Raw genomic sequence first — 16,609 nt, 5'->3', positions numbered from 1 at the left:
CCCCCCGTAGCAGTCCTTCATTCCTTAGTGTGTTTTCACTTCAGATCACCTTCTGTCTATCCATTGGTCCACCTCGGCTCGTGAGAGAGAGCAGGGGGCCCGTCGTTGGTAGACACTCCGACTGGTCACATACCATCCGAGAATCTGTCTTCTCCCTCTCCGTGTGTATGAGAACGGACTGTGTGTGTCTTACGGGAGCTTGGTATCTATGGAGACGATGTTCTGTCGACGTCCAGATAGACGAAACGTAGCTGTATCAGAACTGTGTGTATTGCGTTCTCCTGAAGTGTGAGAAAGCCTTGCGGGAAACCTCACGCGTCGGCGGCAGGGGAAGGGGGGGGGAAGCACAAGGTTGATGAGGATCCAAGGAATCTGATACAAGTAAGAAGGAAGGATATGCAGGCGATTCCCTTTGGTTCTCAGTTGGGTATTTGATATGCAATTGACGATCTCGGACGAGACCGCTGGGCTAAGGGGATATATTTGCCTTGTTGTCTGTATATGCAAACTGAGACAGTTTCGTTGGTGCTTTGACGATGGTAAGACGTTCTGCGAGGGTTTAATTCGTGTTGCCTTCTGATTTTCTTTTCTTTTTCACGTTCTAGGACGAGCTTGGCGCGGGAGCAGGAGAAGAGGGAGATATGGCAGGGGAAGGAGACAGGGGTTCCAATAGATCGTCTGTGGAGGGTGAGGATGGCTTTGAAGGTCATCGTGGCTTCTTTGAGCGCCTAAACCAGAATCGTGATGGTTCTGATGGTGACGATGAAGATTTTGCGTTAGAGGGGGGAACTCGGGGGAGGGGCCGTGGGAGAGGAGCACATGGTGAAGGAGAACAAGACGGTCCTGGAAAGTTAAAAGGTCTAGAGAGATTCGAGAAAAAGCCAAGCGAGGACGTCGACTACCGGCAGGGACGTCGATGGGCTCGCCCCGAGAAAGTAGGTGAAGGCGAAGAGGAGTTAGACGAGAAAGATTATGGATACGGAGGAGAAGGAAACGTCCGTGCCGCAGGAGGTCGATATGGAGCGGGGGGGGAGGGCAAGGCTACAGGTGAGGATGGTGATCAAGATGGTGACGGAGAAGGCGAAGAAGACGACGATTCGTTTTTCGGAGGTCCCTGGGGACGACGGCTGCACGATCACGAACAAACGGGAGATCATGAACACACAGGTGATGACAGTGATAGTCATGGAGAAGGCCGATGGGGAGGAGAGCGATATCCTGGAGGAGGAGGCCGGGGCGGCGACGGAGACGTTGGCAGCAGTTCCCGTAGTGGCGCGTAAGTGGGATGTACATACACCCTTCAGTTTGTCTTCCGGCTACATATATACACCCGAGTCATCTCACGCGTATCTATGCGCAGGCCGCTGGAAAGTTACTGTGTTTCTCATGCTCAGCCATCCTATTCACGAGAATGTCTTCTGCCTACATGGTCTGACCATCGTCATCTTGTTTACGCCTGTCGTCATAGAGAGAGTGAGTAGAATCTTTCTATGCTGCACAGCCGTGACTTGGACTATAGAATCTGTACGGGCTTGTATCGGAGTCTAGCTCGCCTGAGGCTTTCTAGTGGTGTGTTTCTTCGTCTTCCAAGACATGTATGGATATGATTCTGCACACTAAGCATAACCGTCCCTGACGGTCATGGCTTTCCATATCTTCTACCGGGTTGCTAATAGGTGTATGATATAAACAGTCTCTTGCTAGGAGAGGGTACAGACATTTCAAGGAGACTTCTGTGAAACATGTCTACCTTCCTTGGAGTCACAAGAATTGGTTTGGCTGACGTCGATTCTATACCTTGAAACATCTTCGATGAAGCTGTGGGTGAACAGAACGAAGAGAGTTGTTTCTGAATGGAGACTAAAAGAACGCACTCTTCCCCTTTTCTTTCTTTCGTACTCTGGACACCCGATGCTTTGTTCAAGTTCTCATCTCCGCGTCTTTGTGAGCCTATGTAAATCTCGTCCAATCTTCTTTCAGATTCTTCTTAACAGAGGACATACCTGGTCTCTCTCTAGAACCGATAATGTTTGGCTAAACAATCCGCGTGACCACCATCGTATGAAATCAAATGATATTCCTTTATCTATCTCACTGGTTTTTCTCCCCCTTCTCTCCCTCGTATTCCTCAGGTCGGATTCAGATTGGAGCGGTTTAGGAGAACTGTGGAATACCACGACGACTACTGAGGGAGGAAGTTCGGAGATCGGAAGAGGCAAAAGCAGGGGGGCGCTGGGGGTGGCGTTGGGCTTTAAAGAGGGCCGAGGAGATCCTGGAGAGGATTCAGGAGCTAGTGGTAAGAAGGGAAAACGATCTCCATTTGATTCTTCTTTTTCATCATCATCGGCATTCGACAGAAGGAAGTCCCGTGTTGCATTCTTGAACCATCCTGATGGAGCCGATAGCCATACTGTAGGTGATCAAGGTGGGGAAGCGATGAAAACTGAAAAGAGTAGTCGATTCAATGGGAAAGGAGAAGCTGGTGCAGAGGAAGGAGGGGCAAAAGAAAAAGAGACCCAATGGAGAAGTCAGATAGAAGAAAGATTAGAACAGCTTGAAAAGGGTTTAACAGGCATCACCCGGGCCGTCCAACAGGTTGCCAATGGAACAAAGGAGATGAACGACAAAATGCAAGACTGGTTCTCGATGATCGGAGGTAAACTCAGTCGGCTACAGGTAAGAAAGATAATAGAACATCAATTGTTTTCGTACAGCCTCTCTGTATTGTGAAAGGTACCCGGAGGAGAAAAGGACTCGTCTGCATGCCGTAGAGGGGGACATCTTTTTTTGTCGAGGAATCTCATGCGGCTACAGCGTGTTTTCTAATCAACAACTCACCCCAAACACACAGTATAGTACGGGACGCATGTTCAGATTCCGTCGATACGGTCGGGCTTCACGTATAGAATGAGAGAGGGTGCAAAGCCTGGCGTAAAGAGATGTACCCTCTGTGCACTGATGTCGACAACGCGTGCTCGGCTCTGTATTTGTTACCTATCTGTACGAACCTTCTTCGGAATTCGTATACGTGAATGTGACAGGGTTACCTCTTCACACGCCACTCAACAATGCACTCTTGTGGTTGGGTCTTTGGTCCTCGGTTTTCCTTCTGGTTTTCGCCAGACCTTCTACCCTCGTCGAAAACTTCCTTTGTTGCCTGTAGTCAAGTTCACTCGTGTAAAGCGGGGGCGCATACTCGGTGATCCTTCATATGTGTTCTGCCAAGCATGTGAGTGAAGTAAGAGGGGGAGGCTCGTCCTAAGAGTTCGATCTACAGTTGCGATGCTGGACTTGTGTGGACACACCGTTGTGCTTTAATGTATTGACACGGAAGAAAGGCACGTGGAGTGGAGCTTCGACAGCAGAAGAAAAAGCGTGGATACGCAGATAAAGTATGTACCAAAGCTATTAGAACACAACATAACGTACAGGAGGAAGGGGTAACAACATGAGAGACCTAAATGGTACTGAAGGGACCAAGCAATGGATGGAAGACAGGAGGTTGGTGATGACATGCATGTACGGTGGGTGCTGCATGCGTTTTCTCTGATAGAGCGACGTGGATATGCAAAGGAATCTACGTGGCGGCAGCGGGGGCAGCGACTTTGGTACGACTGGGGCCGAGCCTCATGGACAAGAATCGGTTAACCGTCGGCTACAAGATCTTAGTCGTCTCATGACCATGGGAGAACGGAGTCAGCAGCAAATATCACAGAGCATTACAGAGGTGAGCAGGTTCTCAACTACTGGTGCGTCCCTGTTCCCATCAATCAGACTCCGGTTCCCCAGCTCGTTATGTGTTCCCCCCGTGCTCTCCGTTTTGCTGGACTTCGACGGGTTGCCTGATGAAGAGGCAGGGGAGCGCTGCGGGCTTACATAGACTACCGCTCCTAGAACGGCAAGAATGTCGTTACTGAACGGTGTGGGTGTCTCTACTGCCGTTTGTTCGCTTCGTTGATTCCGGGGTGTAGACTGATCAATTCGCTGAGTGTGGTACAGTGGTAGAAAGTCTTCGCTTTCTTCTTCATGACCCATGGTGGGAGTCACACCCGTGTAGGATGACCATGTCTTGAGGATAGTGATGCCGGCTAGCAATACTTATCCACAGAACGGTATTGTAGTCAAGTGCACATACACTTCAAGCACACCAAAGTACTGCGTACAGTCCCGCTGGGACGCCTTGCTCCGATATGGTCTTCGTCACCTGGGCTGGCCAAGACGTTCGTTTGTGGTTCATGAGGTCCTGTGTTTGTTTTTCAGTTGAAGTCTCAGTTAGCTGGGTTCGAACGTCGGCTTCCCCCTTCGATGATCCCGGTGGATGAAGGCAAACGTCCTGCAAATCCTGATGTAAGCTCCATTTGTCGCACGATAGGAGCGTTTGCTCGTGTCTCGTGAATTCGGAGTTGCCAGGAAAACGATGCTCACAGCTCCCTTTCTAGAAGCTTGCGGGGTACTCGGTCATGCGCCCGGAGAAATCTTAAGCAGGAGAGACTATGCCAGTTCTATGCAGTCACTCAGACGGGCAAGAGAAGGGGATATGAGGTACAGCTGAAGAGCTGGTTTTGGTGTCTACAGGCTCAGTTGGTGAGAATTTTGAGCGAATAGGCGCACTTTCAAAGTAGACACGTACTCTCGTCACGGTATGGTCACCTGGATGCACGGGTACAGTGAACAAACGTACGTATGCTCTCAAGCAAACGTAGTAGTGGTGGCATCTAGATACAGATGTACCTAAGCGGGTTATTGGTGAGGGGCTTGTGTGAAACCTTCGTGCGCTTGCGGTCAGACACCTCTCGTGCGCCTCATTCTTTTCAAGAGGACAGATGACAATACGTCCCGATGGTCTGCTGGCGTGATCTGTATGCGAGAATCCCTGTGTGCCGAGCTAATGCTTTAAGGTATGCACGGATGTATACACGTATTGTTAAGTAAGGGCTCTTCATCTATGTTCGTTTGGGTATCGGCTCCCCCCCTTCCCCAATAGCTGGGAGACGAAGAGCATGTATACCACGTGCAGTGTATCTATGTCGTTTGATTCTTGGATAGAGAACCAGATTCAAGATATGGACATCCGAACTTTTCGTGGAAGGGTGGTCTCATCGAGCATTGTCTTCGATGTCAGCGCTGTTTTGTGGTAGCGAGTTTTCTTCTTCTTCAAGCAAGTTTGTAGTAACTGTTTTCTTCTATGGAAGCAAACATGTTTGAGCTGTTCTCTTCTTCGCTGATGATTTTCGCTGTGCGTTTGTTATTTGTTCTCTGTCGGGTCAGCTGGTTGTAGACGAGATTATTGTGCGGGGACAAGGCCGGCACAGAAGCTCCCCGTCATACACGGAAACAACGACAGTTGAAGACGGAGGAGAAGATGATGATGATGAGGGTGACGATGGTCGTGATCACGACGAGCGTTCTTCTCCCATGGACACGAGCTCTCGTCGATGCTGCTGTTGCTGCTGCTGTTGTTGTCCGTGCTGTAAGAAGTCTTCTCAGCAACCCCAGGATTCATCAAGCTGTTGCCCATGTATGGCAATGCTGAGTCAGCAACGGCAGAACCCCGCGCATCAGAAGGAATTGTACGGAGATCACAACAGTGCAGATAGAAGACTCCTGTTGTCTGACGTTAAGGCACGGATAGAGACTGTTCTTCGAAACGTCGAAAAGATTGATGAGTATGGAGAAGAACTAGGAGATTTGTTAAGATGTTTGGCTAGTTGCACAGCACCAGATGGCCTTAAGGGTTTAAACCCCGTAGAAAAGAAACTTTTCACTTTCGCGGGGACTCCAAAAACTTTCGAGGCGTTGCATACTTTCGAGTCAGCGCTTGATAGATTACGTGTATGCGGTACCGGCTTAGCAGATCACTGACACAATATGCGTTAGGCTTGGCTCTGTACGGAGAGAAGAAAAACAGGTTCGTATAGCTTGTTTTTCTCATTGCAGTGTCCGAGAGAGAAAATGAAGCAAGCTGGGGTATCGGCCGACAACCGTCAGAGAAGTGAAAAGAGGAAAAAGGCAGTCACCTTGTTTTTCGGACCTTCTGCGCCGTCCCCCCGCAACTGTTGGATCATTCCACCCCCGTCGCTACACAAGCAGACGTGTTTAGATCTTCAGGCGGTACCGTGGTTGCTAGTGGAAGGGCGAGAGTCTGAGGAAACGGCTTCGTTTTCCGGAATAGGTTTCGACTTTTTTTTCCTGTGATTGCGTCGAGTCTTGACTCTTCAATTTGCGTTTGGAGCCCTTGTCTTTTCAACCGCTTGGGAAGATGGATATGTACAGTAGGCCATGGTTCTGTAAAGCCACACGTGGCGCGTCGTTCAGTGTGAACTATTTTTCATGAAATAGCTTTTCTTGGAAGGGGTGTGGTATCATGGTCAGCATCAGCATCAATGAAGATAGTGGTTCTTCAGGACTCCTTTTCTTCTCTAGTGGGTTAGCAACTAATTAGAGGGAATAACGGGAGACTCATGGCAAGTGCTAGGTCGGAAGTAAGACCAGCACCTGACAACTACACGCACGGCGCCGGGGTGGTGTTCAGTGGTTCTTCTTTAACCCGATGGATGAGGGGGACCACACGCCGACACCCTGGTGATGAGCATTCACCCTCAAGTCTGCTTGATGGCCTAGAAATACCCTTTCCCCTCCTCGTCTTCTCCTCTCCTTCCCACACTAGTTGCGCTATCGTCCCCCAACAGTACCTCGGGGGCCCTCTTTTTTCAAGCACAAGAGCCTAGTGTTGGTTAGCTAATAGCAACAGCACTCAAGGCATGAAGGAACGCGCTCTTTCTGCGGCCTCTTCAGGGGCGTGGCCGCGTAACCGCACGCCGACCACTCCGCTGCAACCTTAATGCAGTGAGGGACATAATTGATCCGTGTACGGTTCGTCCCTACTTGACTCCGGAGTTCAAGCTGGATTGCAGTTTAGTGTACCATACGCAGGCGTCGCTCCTGCTGTATAGCACCAAGAACAGCGTGAGTAGCGAGCACTGCTTTTGTCGACTTCTTTTGTTATGACGTTGCTATAGCTGCAAGCAAGGCGGCCTCTTAGGCGGTTACTACTAACCGGCACACACATAGCTGCTCATTACGACCCTGTCTGGGGAGTTCCTGGAGTAGTCACTTGCTGGTCTTTCACGCCAGCAGCGGCAATAGCACTTCCCGGGTGCTCAGGGTGTCCGTAGTTCACTCTCAGACAAGTTTCGAACCCCTCAAGTTACTGTTTGAGCGGTAGAAGCGTTAAGAGTTTACGCGGGGTCACTGCGGTGAACTGAACAACTCTCAGTTCTCGCATGAGTGTGTGCCCGCCCATCTTTTCCGGCTCCCGCGCGAATCTGCGATTTAGGGGCGTGTTCTCCACGGGGTGTAGGCTAAGATGTGTGCGCCTAAGAAACGGGCCCGGCTAGTGTGATGCTCTCAGCACCCGCTGATGGCCTAAAAAAACCGCGTTCCACTCGAAGAAAGACGAAGTCAAACGACCGCAGAACGGAGGCCGACCTTTCTGCGAGGCTATCGCGTGCAAAGACAAGTCCACGGCCTGACACGACCCCGTTATGGTTTCCCATCAGAGTCAATTCGCTGAAGTGGCTGTGGCTACTGATATCAGTCAAACCTAGTAGGTGAAACAAAGCGTCCCTGTCCGGCATTTCCCATCACGCGGAAAGAGACTCCGGTGCTCGGCACCCTTTGCTCTCGGCAAGCATTACCCCCGCCCTGCCGAGTTGCAGCAGCCAGTGGACCGGGCAGAGTTTTGCTCACTTCTCTTGCCACCGGTAACACCGCGAAATCCTTCGGTTTTGTTAAAGAAACTCTGTCCGGAGCCAGTGAGAACACAGTTCAGGAAAATCTATCGAAAAGAACGGCGGAAAAGCAGCCGAGACGCTGCTGTCGCCATCCGGCAAAGCGTCAAGACGATCGGAGTTGTCACCTTGTTTCCCAAGCAGGCTGCTGGCTTGAGTGAACGCGTATTCGTGGCTGTAAACAGACGGGCTACGGTTACTTCTCTGAGATGCGAGGCAAACACTGTTGAGCAGGGCAACAGTCCTGTCGAACCAGAACACTTAGCACGGCTCCCTTGTACCGAGAACGTGCAGAGAAAGTCACGATGGCTAGGCGTTCTCAGTAGCGCCAGTTATCCGTATTGTCATCGAACAACTTTCGCACGAGATCTGCATCAGAACCTGCTCGGCAGCGTTCGCCTCCACCTCTGTCGCAACTTCATGTATCACACCCCCGCGTACGTCCACACCCAACGAGCAGCCCGCATGTGTCAGTTCTTTTGCTAACAGGGTTTGGCTTGTTGGTGGGCGGGCTCCAGTTGCCCACTGGGGACCCTCCGGCCTGCCTTCGGCAGCGCGCAGTACTTTAAGGGGATCCAGAATCTTACCGCCTTTTTCTACGTCTGTGCTTGCACTGTTCCGGTAATCAACACAGTAAGTCCTATCCGTCCTCGGGCCAGGACTGCTTTCTGTTGCGGGCGGCGGACCCTGGCTGGCACAACGGTGACGGGCGGCAGTATTCTTGCGTTTGCAGTAACTGTCCAATTCCTTTCCATCCACCGGCAACTCTTCACCACACCGGCACGTATAGTAGCAGATGTCATCGTCTAGCCATGTCAGGTCGCACAGGCGGACGTGCGTGACGTGGGAGACCTGTTGCCCTGAGAAAAGGACGCGCACTCTGAGAGCCCCGCTGCCACAATGCTAGTGCCACCATTCTCGCACTTTACTGGTGTCTCGGTGTCGCGCTCTGTACCGAGTCAGTCGCACACTGCTACACGAGCTAGGACGATCGCGAAAGGCAAGCGAACGCTATCTACTCGACTAGCACGCGATTGGAACTTGGACGGAGGCCCCCTGCTCTCAGCGGCTCAAGAGAAAATTCCTGCTTACATGATAGGTCACCTCACGAGTCACACTCCGCAGAATATAAGCACCTTACACTTGCGGCTCTAGAAGGAATGGCCCAACGATGAAGAAGCGCGAGTCTCTGCTCCCTCCCCCACTTTCCCTATTCGGCCACGGCGTGGAAGCACAAGTATCCAGTCTCCTGCGCTATGTGTAGGCGCCAACAGATTCCGACTAACCGACCCCGTCACAGTTTAGACATCGTGTTGCCGAGCAGTGCACGGGCAGTGACAGGCCATCTCTACATGCGTCTACGGTCTGAGTTACGGCCGGGCACAAAGTGTGAACCTGCGAAACCGGAAGACCCGCCACTCACGTACGCAAAAGAGCCTGGTCGATGGCCTGCTTAGACTCCGTGAGCTGGAGGGCGTCAAACGCGCGTTTTAACCCAATGAAGTCCAGTACCACCTCACACTCGCGACCTTCCGCTTCCGCTGCGGCAACAAATCCGCCGTCACTGTCCAGCTTTTCGTCTCCTCGGCTTACGGCACAACGCTCAGACGGATTCAACAGGTGGGTCCCAGTGCTGCTCACACCGTCGTTATTTCTTTCACCACAGAACTCTGTCCGTGGCCCTACCGACGCCGTGCCCAGTCCCGCTGAAGTCGACAAAGAAAACGACTCTTTAGTTTGGAGAACCACATTGGTACAGGTTTCCCTGCTGGCCTCGCTAAGCGCAGTGAAGTCCCCAAGCTGTTTGCGGGTGTTCAATCTCTGCTGCTGCTTGTCCGGATGGCACATCCGGGCGGCACGGCAGAACGCAGCGCGAATTTCCGCACGCGAAGCGTTAGGTGGCACGCCTAAGATCTCGTAAGGCGAGAGAGAGCCATTGCGCAACATCATGCAACTCGAAGGACGCAGTATTCCTTTAGCAGAACTCGGCAACACAACATCAGCCCGAGGACAAGAATGCTCTTCCTTCCCTTGATCACCGGAACAGCTATTCCTTGCCCACAAACTGCTGTAGCCGCTGTGCGGGAGAGTCGGTTTGTCCTGTTCCCAAATCCTTTTGGACTCCAACTCACCGATGAAACGTGGAGCACAAAGAACGCGCCCAAGAACGAACGGGAGGGCGACGCGGGAGGTCGTTCCCCAGGCATACTAAGACGACGAGAATCCTCGGTCTTCACTGAAAAAGAGACAGTAAGGTGAAAAGAAAATGCCAAGGAACCTGAGCGCCGTTATGACGTCGGAGCTTGAAACGCCAGTGACCTGCGCCGTCGCAACTGAATTTCTACGGCGTTCCCAGTTCTTTCCGAATGATCTCCACAGGTTTCCAATAGCGGTCCGATCAGTGGTACATGCAGGTGTCCTCCTGCCGGGAGAGAACAGTGCTGCCAAGTTTCTTTGGGGAGGCCCGCTTATGCGTGAGGGGCCTCAATAGGTCTGCGAGCACTGTACACTGTTGTTGTCGGACGCAAGGAATGCTTCTATCCAAGTCCGTTCACGTAGTAGCTCGTGACTGTCCCGGAAAAACGACAACACAGCCTTTCCTGTTTTGTCCGGCACCGGAGAGGCAGCAAAAGGGTAATTCTCTGCACTTGGCGGTCGCCTGCACGCCCGATAAGCTGTCGATCGGCGGGAAAACTACGCGTGACCGGCGGGGGGGGAACTCACCGTGATTCCCGCCTGATAGTCCCCGAGTTGGACTACGGCGGGCTGGGCCCTACGTGACACACGCGGGAAATCTGTCGCTTGAAAGCAGGTCTTTCCATTTGCAGCTGCTAGGCCTACTTGGCTTCCGAAGACCGCCTTACGGTACATGGAAAAGGGGCCCTGACTCAAGTGACCGTGCCAGCTGCTCAGATTGCTCGGTTGCAGGAGCAGGCGGCAAATCACAGAAGCCACTGACTAGACACGCGGTGGGGAGGCGGCTGGCAGCTTTTCTGACGCTTGCATGCAATGCGAGTAACGCTTACAGGAGCGCGATCACAGGAGGATACAGAACGCAGCAGCACAAGGCGCCACCCTTGTGAGTAAGTGGGAGTTTGCAACTCGTGTCAGTGATTCTTTTTGCTCTTCTCATTTCCCCGGGTAGCATGCTCAGGCAATGGCCCTCCTGGTTCTGACTAATTGAAGTTGAGCGCAAGGAACACTCCGTGGGCTGCGCCGTTTTCACAACCGTCTCTTGGTTACGATATTCCCGTACGCTTGCTCCGCGTATCTCTGAAGGAGCGAATTCGTCCCCCCCACCGAAACCCCTAATTCCTTTTTCTTTTGTTCGCATCGCCTGGGACCCTGGTGCCGCCGTTTATGACACAGTAGAGAAGTGTGAAGTGTTGCCAGTTGTCCACCGTCCAAATTTTGTCTCGTTCGAGCTGCGAAGGCATTCATTGCATCAGTAGTCAGTAGTGGTCTCCTCCGGTTTTTGCCGCGGGTGGTCACTGTCCAGTTATCTCTTCCGTGTGGCAGGTTACTTGTGCTGAATCATTGTTTGAAACTCGCCAGTCAATCCGGAGTGTTGGTCTGGACACTGTACTTGTACCGTCAGGGGGGTCCATTGGGATTTCAAAGGCTTTTCAGAAGGCAAGCGATAAGTCCGAGAGCCACGCTTACGCGCCTCGAGTCTGCTTAGGTGTAAAGATTACGTCATCAAAATGGCCACCAAATTCCTGACATTCAATCAGGACTTGAATGAAGCGGTTGATCTGAAGGAGTGGGTAAAGGAGGTATGCCAAAATCAGGGAACATCAGGTCTAAGTGGTCTCAGGTGGACAACTGCCAAGGCATTACTCTCGAATTCACTGAGATGAAGGGTATCCTCGTGTTGGTTTGTACGTCAGTTGCTTGCGGGGCGGGTCTTCCCTACGCTTCGCAATCTACGGAAGTTTGCAGTTCTGCGGACGGGATCCTTCTTTCGCGCGTGGCGCTACCCATACGTCACTATCCGCCTTCCCAAGTTCCACTTGCTCTGGTTTTGCCTTGTTGAGAGGGCAACGGCACTGTGTAGGCGAAGCACCGCTCAGGAGATGGCGCCTATACGTTAGATGAACAGTGAAATTCCTGTTTTTTTCTTTAAGAGTACTATGCTCGTCGACTGAGATTCCGCAGTCTTTCGCAGACGCCGTTCGGTGGGTGGGGTGACTGCGAATTTCCACGTTCACCCCCGCACTGGGACGATCTAGATAAGTGGCCCGAATATTCTCACTTCAGCTTTACAATACGGCGTGCAGAAGTTCCTCTGCATGGTGGAATACCTATTTGCTGGACTCCATGGAAGAGTCCGTTAGTGTCCTGAGGACAACATCAAGGTTCCGGGGTCCTATTGCGTCCCTTTTTGGCTCAGGAGGCAGTGCCTGACGAGCACCTCCCTCTACGCTACGTGTGGCACGTCTGGGAGCAGGTGCAGCAAGAGGATAGATCGAAAGAATACTCTGACAATACGAGGGACTTGGCTTCCTTCGACACCGTTCAGGTAGGTGGGCGGGGGCGGCCTCTGCCCGTCTCTGCTGCTGCAAGTTGTCCGCCTGTACAATGCAGCCTGAGTTGCGGTTCAGCAGACGGAGTGACCGTTAAAAACAGGCACTGCTTTATCACAGGTGGGTTGTCTGCGTCAGTGTGTCGTTGCACATCAGATATGCGAGACGCGGGTTAGTCTTCAGCTCTGTTCTTGTGGCCCAGGATGTGTTTGCAAAGCAATCTGCATCGTCCTTCTTACATGCTGACGACAGGAGGTGGTCCCTCCTCCGGTACGAGGGCTGTGTTCCGGCTCATGGGCGCCCCAGTGCTTTGGTCCTGCCAAGGGTGCACGTCTACAGTTCACTCTGTTCGGCTGTCAGGAATTTGCTCAGGGTTTAGGGTATGTCTGCCCATACGTGGAGGGAATATCTGGGGAAATCTTCTCAGGGGTGCGGGCCCGGGTTGCTCATTCACGTTGCAATCTCTTCCGCAGCGAATGTTCACCCGTGCGGTGGTGCTGTGTGATCATGTCGCAGAAGTTCTGGCAGCTGTGGTCCTACATCCCGCAGCCGAGCGAACTCTTGGACCATAAGCGGTAAGGATGTGACGGCAGCGATTAGACCCGCGCAGGTTTTGGCTCGTGAAGAAGCTTTTCTTGTCGAGAAAGTTAGCTCCGTTCTGATCTGTTCTGTATTTGCCGGTGGAAGCTGCGGGTGGCGACTCTTCTGGTGTTGCGAAGGCAGATAGTACGCACCGTCCTCGTTACGACAGCAGGGGTCCGCATATGTTTAGCGATTATGTCCACAGGTTCGTCGTTGCATGTACTAGACAACAGTATTTCGTCTGCGCGCTGACAGACTGAAGCTGCTTCACTGGGGCCTGATTTGACTGTCCACTTATATCTTCTTTTCTGCACTTCCATTCTCTTGTTCTTTCTGGCAACGGCTCTGGGTCTGTCGGGGAGATGGTCATGCCAGAAGTTCGTGTGGGGACGAAGACGGTACTGGCTCAGTTTTTAGAAAGCGGTTTGGCTGCTGGTAGGGGAGATAGTGCTTGTGATCTGAGGCTTCCGAGTGTTGGCAACCTCTAGCGGTCGCGGCTTATCCGTTGGTGAAACAGCAGCTGATGTGCAGTACGCCGGGGTGAGGTTTATATCCGGGGAAAGAAGACGGCGGGGAGATCGGACTTTCAAAGCGTCACCGCTGTGTTTGTCTCTGCTACTCTGCAGCATGGTGCGGCAGGATAAGAACGGCCGAAGCCACGTAGTAGACGCGCTGATGATCTTCAAGTGAGCAGCATTCCGTATTCACACAGACTCGGCTTCCTTCGGTCGTCTGGTCTTCGCTCTGCGACGCCTGGGCGGTTCGACCAGGGTGAAAGGACGCCCTTAAATTCAGTTTGGCGTACAGCGCCTTCCGTGTTCCATGTGGCAACGCGCACTCCCCGGCAGCCACACCGGCGTATGTATCTCAGTGGCTCTAAGTTTTGCGACCATCTTTCTTCCGTTTTTCTTCGCTTATTCTGACGTTTGTCTCGTCCGATGCCTTTTCTGCAGGGAGGGGATCAAACCCATGTGGGAAGATCCTCGTAATGCCACGGGAGGTCATTTCGAGTACCGGCTTGCCTATCCGCAGACCAGCGCGGGGCAAATCGATGAATACTGGAATAATTTGGTCTTGGGCTTGATCGGCAGCACCGTTGAGGGAAGTGACCATATTACGGGTATTCGCTTAGTAAGTCGCGGCGCCTGGCCTGGCAGCGGAGTACAAACCTGAATAAACTCGTCTCGGCTTCTGTCATCAAGTATAGGAACGAAGAGTGTGTCGCGAATGTCTGATCATGTCTTCTTTTGCTTCCGTACAGGAGAAAGTTTCAGTCCGGACTGGTGTTCTGTATGTGATTTCTCTTCAGGTCGACAAGCTCAGTCAGGGTCGCCACTCTTGCATCAGAATCGAAGTGTGGTATAGCAAGCTGCCGAGCAGAGGTACGCAGTGAATCGAGAACATCTCGCGTCACGCGTAGGGACGGATGCTGGCCCTCGGGGGTGGGTGTGGTGCCGCTCCTCGACTGCGGGTGGGAGGCACTGCGAAATTGACACGGCGTTGTCGCTCGTGTTTCCCGTGTGGCTGAGTTGCAGACGCTCAGGATGCTCTGTTAAAGGAAGTCAACAAATGCATGGCGTCAAAAATCGTGAGTCGGATTCACGCTGTATGTGCAGCCCGGAGAAAACCTGTACCGTGTGTGATTGGCCGGGGTCTTTTGTACGTGGTCTAACAATTCCCAAGCGCAGTTCTGTTAACTGGAGAGTACCCAGCCGGGATTCGGCAGGTTTTTCCAAGGAGCGCGGCTTGTGGCAATTCGGGAAGCTGTCCCTTCGCGTTCTGCTTTATACCATGTTGTGTTCTTGACGCTGTTGCTACCCGTTCTGTGCATGCGTCTCTTGCAGGACGGGAGCATCGGCACGATTCCGAGGGCTGATGTCAAAAACCATGGGAAATAGTCTGAGCCCAGTTTCATTCGAGACGCCCGTCTGTAACACGGGAAAGGAAACAGTTCGGACGAGAGGGCGTTAGGAGATCGTCTGTCTCTGACATGCATGTTCGGGGTTCGGGAGTGTAGAAGTAAGATAACGACGGTATTTTGTTGTTCTGAGGGACATATTGTCGTGTGTGGCCAGGGGAGGCCTCTTCTCTTCTAGACGATTTTGTGACCGTGTGGTTGTGTAACGACGCGATTCTGGCGATGTCAGCAGTTGTCGCTACGGCGTAAGGCGCTCATAAGAGCAGAAGGCATAGGGCCTTGTCTTTAGGGCCGTCGGTTGAGTGTTGTGGTTCCCGTCGTCACCGACATTGACGCACTGACTTTTAGAGTGACTTGAATTCTATTTCGCAACTTTTTCTTTCTTCGTGCCCGGGGCCGCTTGGCCAATGGGGGAGATGGACTTGCGGAGTTTCCGGGCAAAATTTTGCTTGTAGAACGCGGGGGGGCTGTTTTTTTTAGCTGTTGTCTCGTGGCTCTACTATTCTCAATTGTGGTAGGCAACACAGCCGGACAGCTTCTGAGCCTCAGTGTTCGCATGTCGCGCCTTTGTTTTGACTCGGTGAGGTAGCCTGAATTTTAGGTGCGGAGCCCACCGAACAGACACGGGACACAGTTTTCCGCGCTGGTTTTGTGACAGATTTTGGAACACGACCTTGTAGACACACGGAATTTGCGGTACCTTCCGGCTGGGTGAAACGGAGAGCTTCGATTCCTTAATACATCTGGAGCCGGAACCCTGATCGCGTGGTGGTTGGGGAACCAGAATAGATGAAGAGAAGCATTCGCGTAGATCTACTGCTGAACTCAAGCGCAATCATCAAACGAGGTCGGAATATTTTTTTTCGTGAGCCAAGGATCCAGTGCAGGCCGGCCCGTTTGAAGAGACGGCCGCCACGCGTTGTCGTTACTGTCCAAAGGCACTCTTGTGGGATGAGGGCTCGACTTCGGTGAGAGTGGCAGCTACTCTCTTCATGCGGAGCAGTATGGCAGAGTGTTCTAAGGAACGCGGCCCGCCTCGATCGACCTCTTTAGTCCGGATTTCCCTCGACGGCGGCAGCCATTGTGCCCTTGAAGTCATACTGCGCTAGGCTCCAGTTGTCAGCACATGCAGATACTTCACAACCAACTGAGACAGACCGCTTTCTCAGATATCCGAAGCCGTTGCCTTCGTACCGATGAGGTGTCTTGCGGCACTTACGACTGTCGACAGCCGTCACCGGCGCTGGCGCCCCCCAGCCACCATTCTGAGAGTACGCTGGCTACGTCATTGGTGTTTTCGATGAGGGGGAAGGCCACCCGGCTGTGAAATCTTAGCCTCGTGGTCTCTTTGGCGAATGGAGAACCCTGCTGGCTCTAAACGAGTTAGGGTGCCAGGCGGATACTGACATGGTGTATCTACACCGAGTTGTCGCGGTCTCGGAACTCTGGGAGTCTCTGTTTTTGTCAAGCGGACGGAACGGTGTCTCGCTGAGACATGTGAAGCGGTGACTGGAAACAGAGCTGTCCTGATAACTTCTTTGAAGAAACCGCGATGCGAGCCCTGCTGGCCCTTTGCTTGATTTTGCTAGCACTGTGCTTCGCACGGCATGTCCAAGGGCAAGACGACTATGAAGACGAACATGCGTATGAGCCAAGTCCCGAGGAGGAGGAGGAGGAGGAAGAAGAAGGTAAAGAAGAACACGAAGAGCTGGAAAAGCTTCCTGAGTCTCCTTTAGAGCCATCAATAAGCCCCGGGGGTACGCTGTGCACCATTGTCCGACTGTACAAGGCTT

General features: G+C 52.5%; 3 protein-coding genes across 3 annotated transcripts; 2 read left to right on the top strand and 1 right to left on the bottom strand.

Moving 5' to 3' along the window:
* The first annotated feature begins 481 nt into the window (after nucleotides 1-481).
* Nucleotides 482-6,449, top strand: CSUI_001714 (uncharacterized protein). The gene is made up of 5 exons (XM_068061919.1): nucleotides 482-1,276; nucleotides 2,133-2,676; nucleotides 3,554-3,727; nucleotides 4,261-4,347; nucleotides 5,269-6,449. Exons 1-5 carry the CDS (start codon nucleotides 642-644, stop codon nucleotides 5,860-5,862), a joined length of 2,034 nt encoding a protein of 677 aa, XP_067926110.1. The 5' UTR covers nucleotides 482-641; the 3' UTR covers nucleotides 5,863-6,449.
* Nucleotides 6,450-8,099: 1,650 nt separating this feature from the next.
* CSUI_001713 (uncharacterized protein) lies at nucleotides 8,100-10,710 on the bottom strand (the record flags this gene model as incomplete). The annotated part of the gene is made up of 2 exons (XM_068061918.1): nucleotides 9,218-10,710; nucleotides 8,100-8,650 (listed from the first exon to the last, which is right to left on the bottom strand). The coding sequence occupies exons 1-2, from the start codon at nucleotides 9,738-9,740 to the stop codon at nucleotides 8,100-8,102; spliced, it is 1,074 nt and encodes a 357-aa protein (XP_067926109.1). The 5' UTR covers nucleotides 9,741-10,710.
* Nucleotides 10,711-10,839: 129 nt separating this feature from the next.
* On the top strand, nucleotides 10,840-14,997 carry CSUI_001712 (eukaryotic initiation factor-4e). The gene is made up of 8 exons (XM_068061917.1): nucleotides 10,840-11,566; nucleotides 12,184-12,312; nucleotides 12,833-12,891; nucleotides 13,525-13,584; nucleotides 13,852-14,029; nucleotides 14,208-14,280; nucleotides 14,434-14,486; nucleotides 14,743-14,997. The coding sequence occupies exons 1-8, from the start codon at nucleotides 11,495-11,497 to the stop codon at nucleotides 14,794-14,796; spliced, it is 678 nt and encodes a 225-aa protein (XP_067926108.1). The 5' UTR covers nucleotides 10,840-11,494; the 3' UTR covers nucleotides 14,797-14,997.
* The last annotated feature ends 1,612 nt before the right edge of the window (nucleotides 14,998-16,609 follow it).

Source organism: Cystoisospora suis (genome assembly GCF_002600585.1).
Source record: "Cystoisospora suis strain Wien I chromosome Unknown contig_678, whole genome shotgun sequence".
NCBI lineage: Eukaryota > Apicomplexa > Conoidasida > Eucoccidiorida > Sarcocystidae > Cystoisospora > Cystoisospora suis.
The sequence above is the reverse complement of the archived record's forward strand: the minus strand, read 5'-3'. Positions and strand labels throughout refer to the sequence as shown.

Excerpts from the sequence above, each read along its gene's own strand:
- CSUI_001714 (XM_068061919.1), top strand. The coding sequence starts at position 642 with ATGGCAGGGGAAGGAGACAGGGGTTCCAATAGATCGTCTGTGGAGGGT. Across the intron at positions 2,677-3,553 it reads GTAAACTCAGTCGGCTACAG|AGCGACGTGGATATGCAAAG; the intron begins GTAAGAAAGATA and ends TTTCTCTGATAG. Across the intron at positions 4,348-5,268 it reads AACGTCCTGCAAATCCTGAT|CTGGTTGTAGACGAGATTAT; the intron begins GTAAGCTCCATT and ends CTGTCGGGTCAG.
- CSUI_001712 (XM_068061917.1), top strand. The coding sequence starts at position 11,495 with ATGGCCACCAAATTCCTGACATTCAATCAGGACTTGAATGAAGCGGTT. Across the intron at positions 12,313-12,832 it reads CTTCCTTCGACACCGTTCAG|AAGTTCTGGCAGCTGTGGTC; the intron begins GTAGGTGGGCGG and ends ATCATGTCGCAG. Across the intron at positions 14,281-14,433 it reads TAGCAAGCTGCCGAGCAGAG|ACGCTCAGGATGCTCTGTTA; the intron begins GTACGCAGTGAA and ends GCTGAGTTGCAG.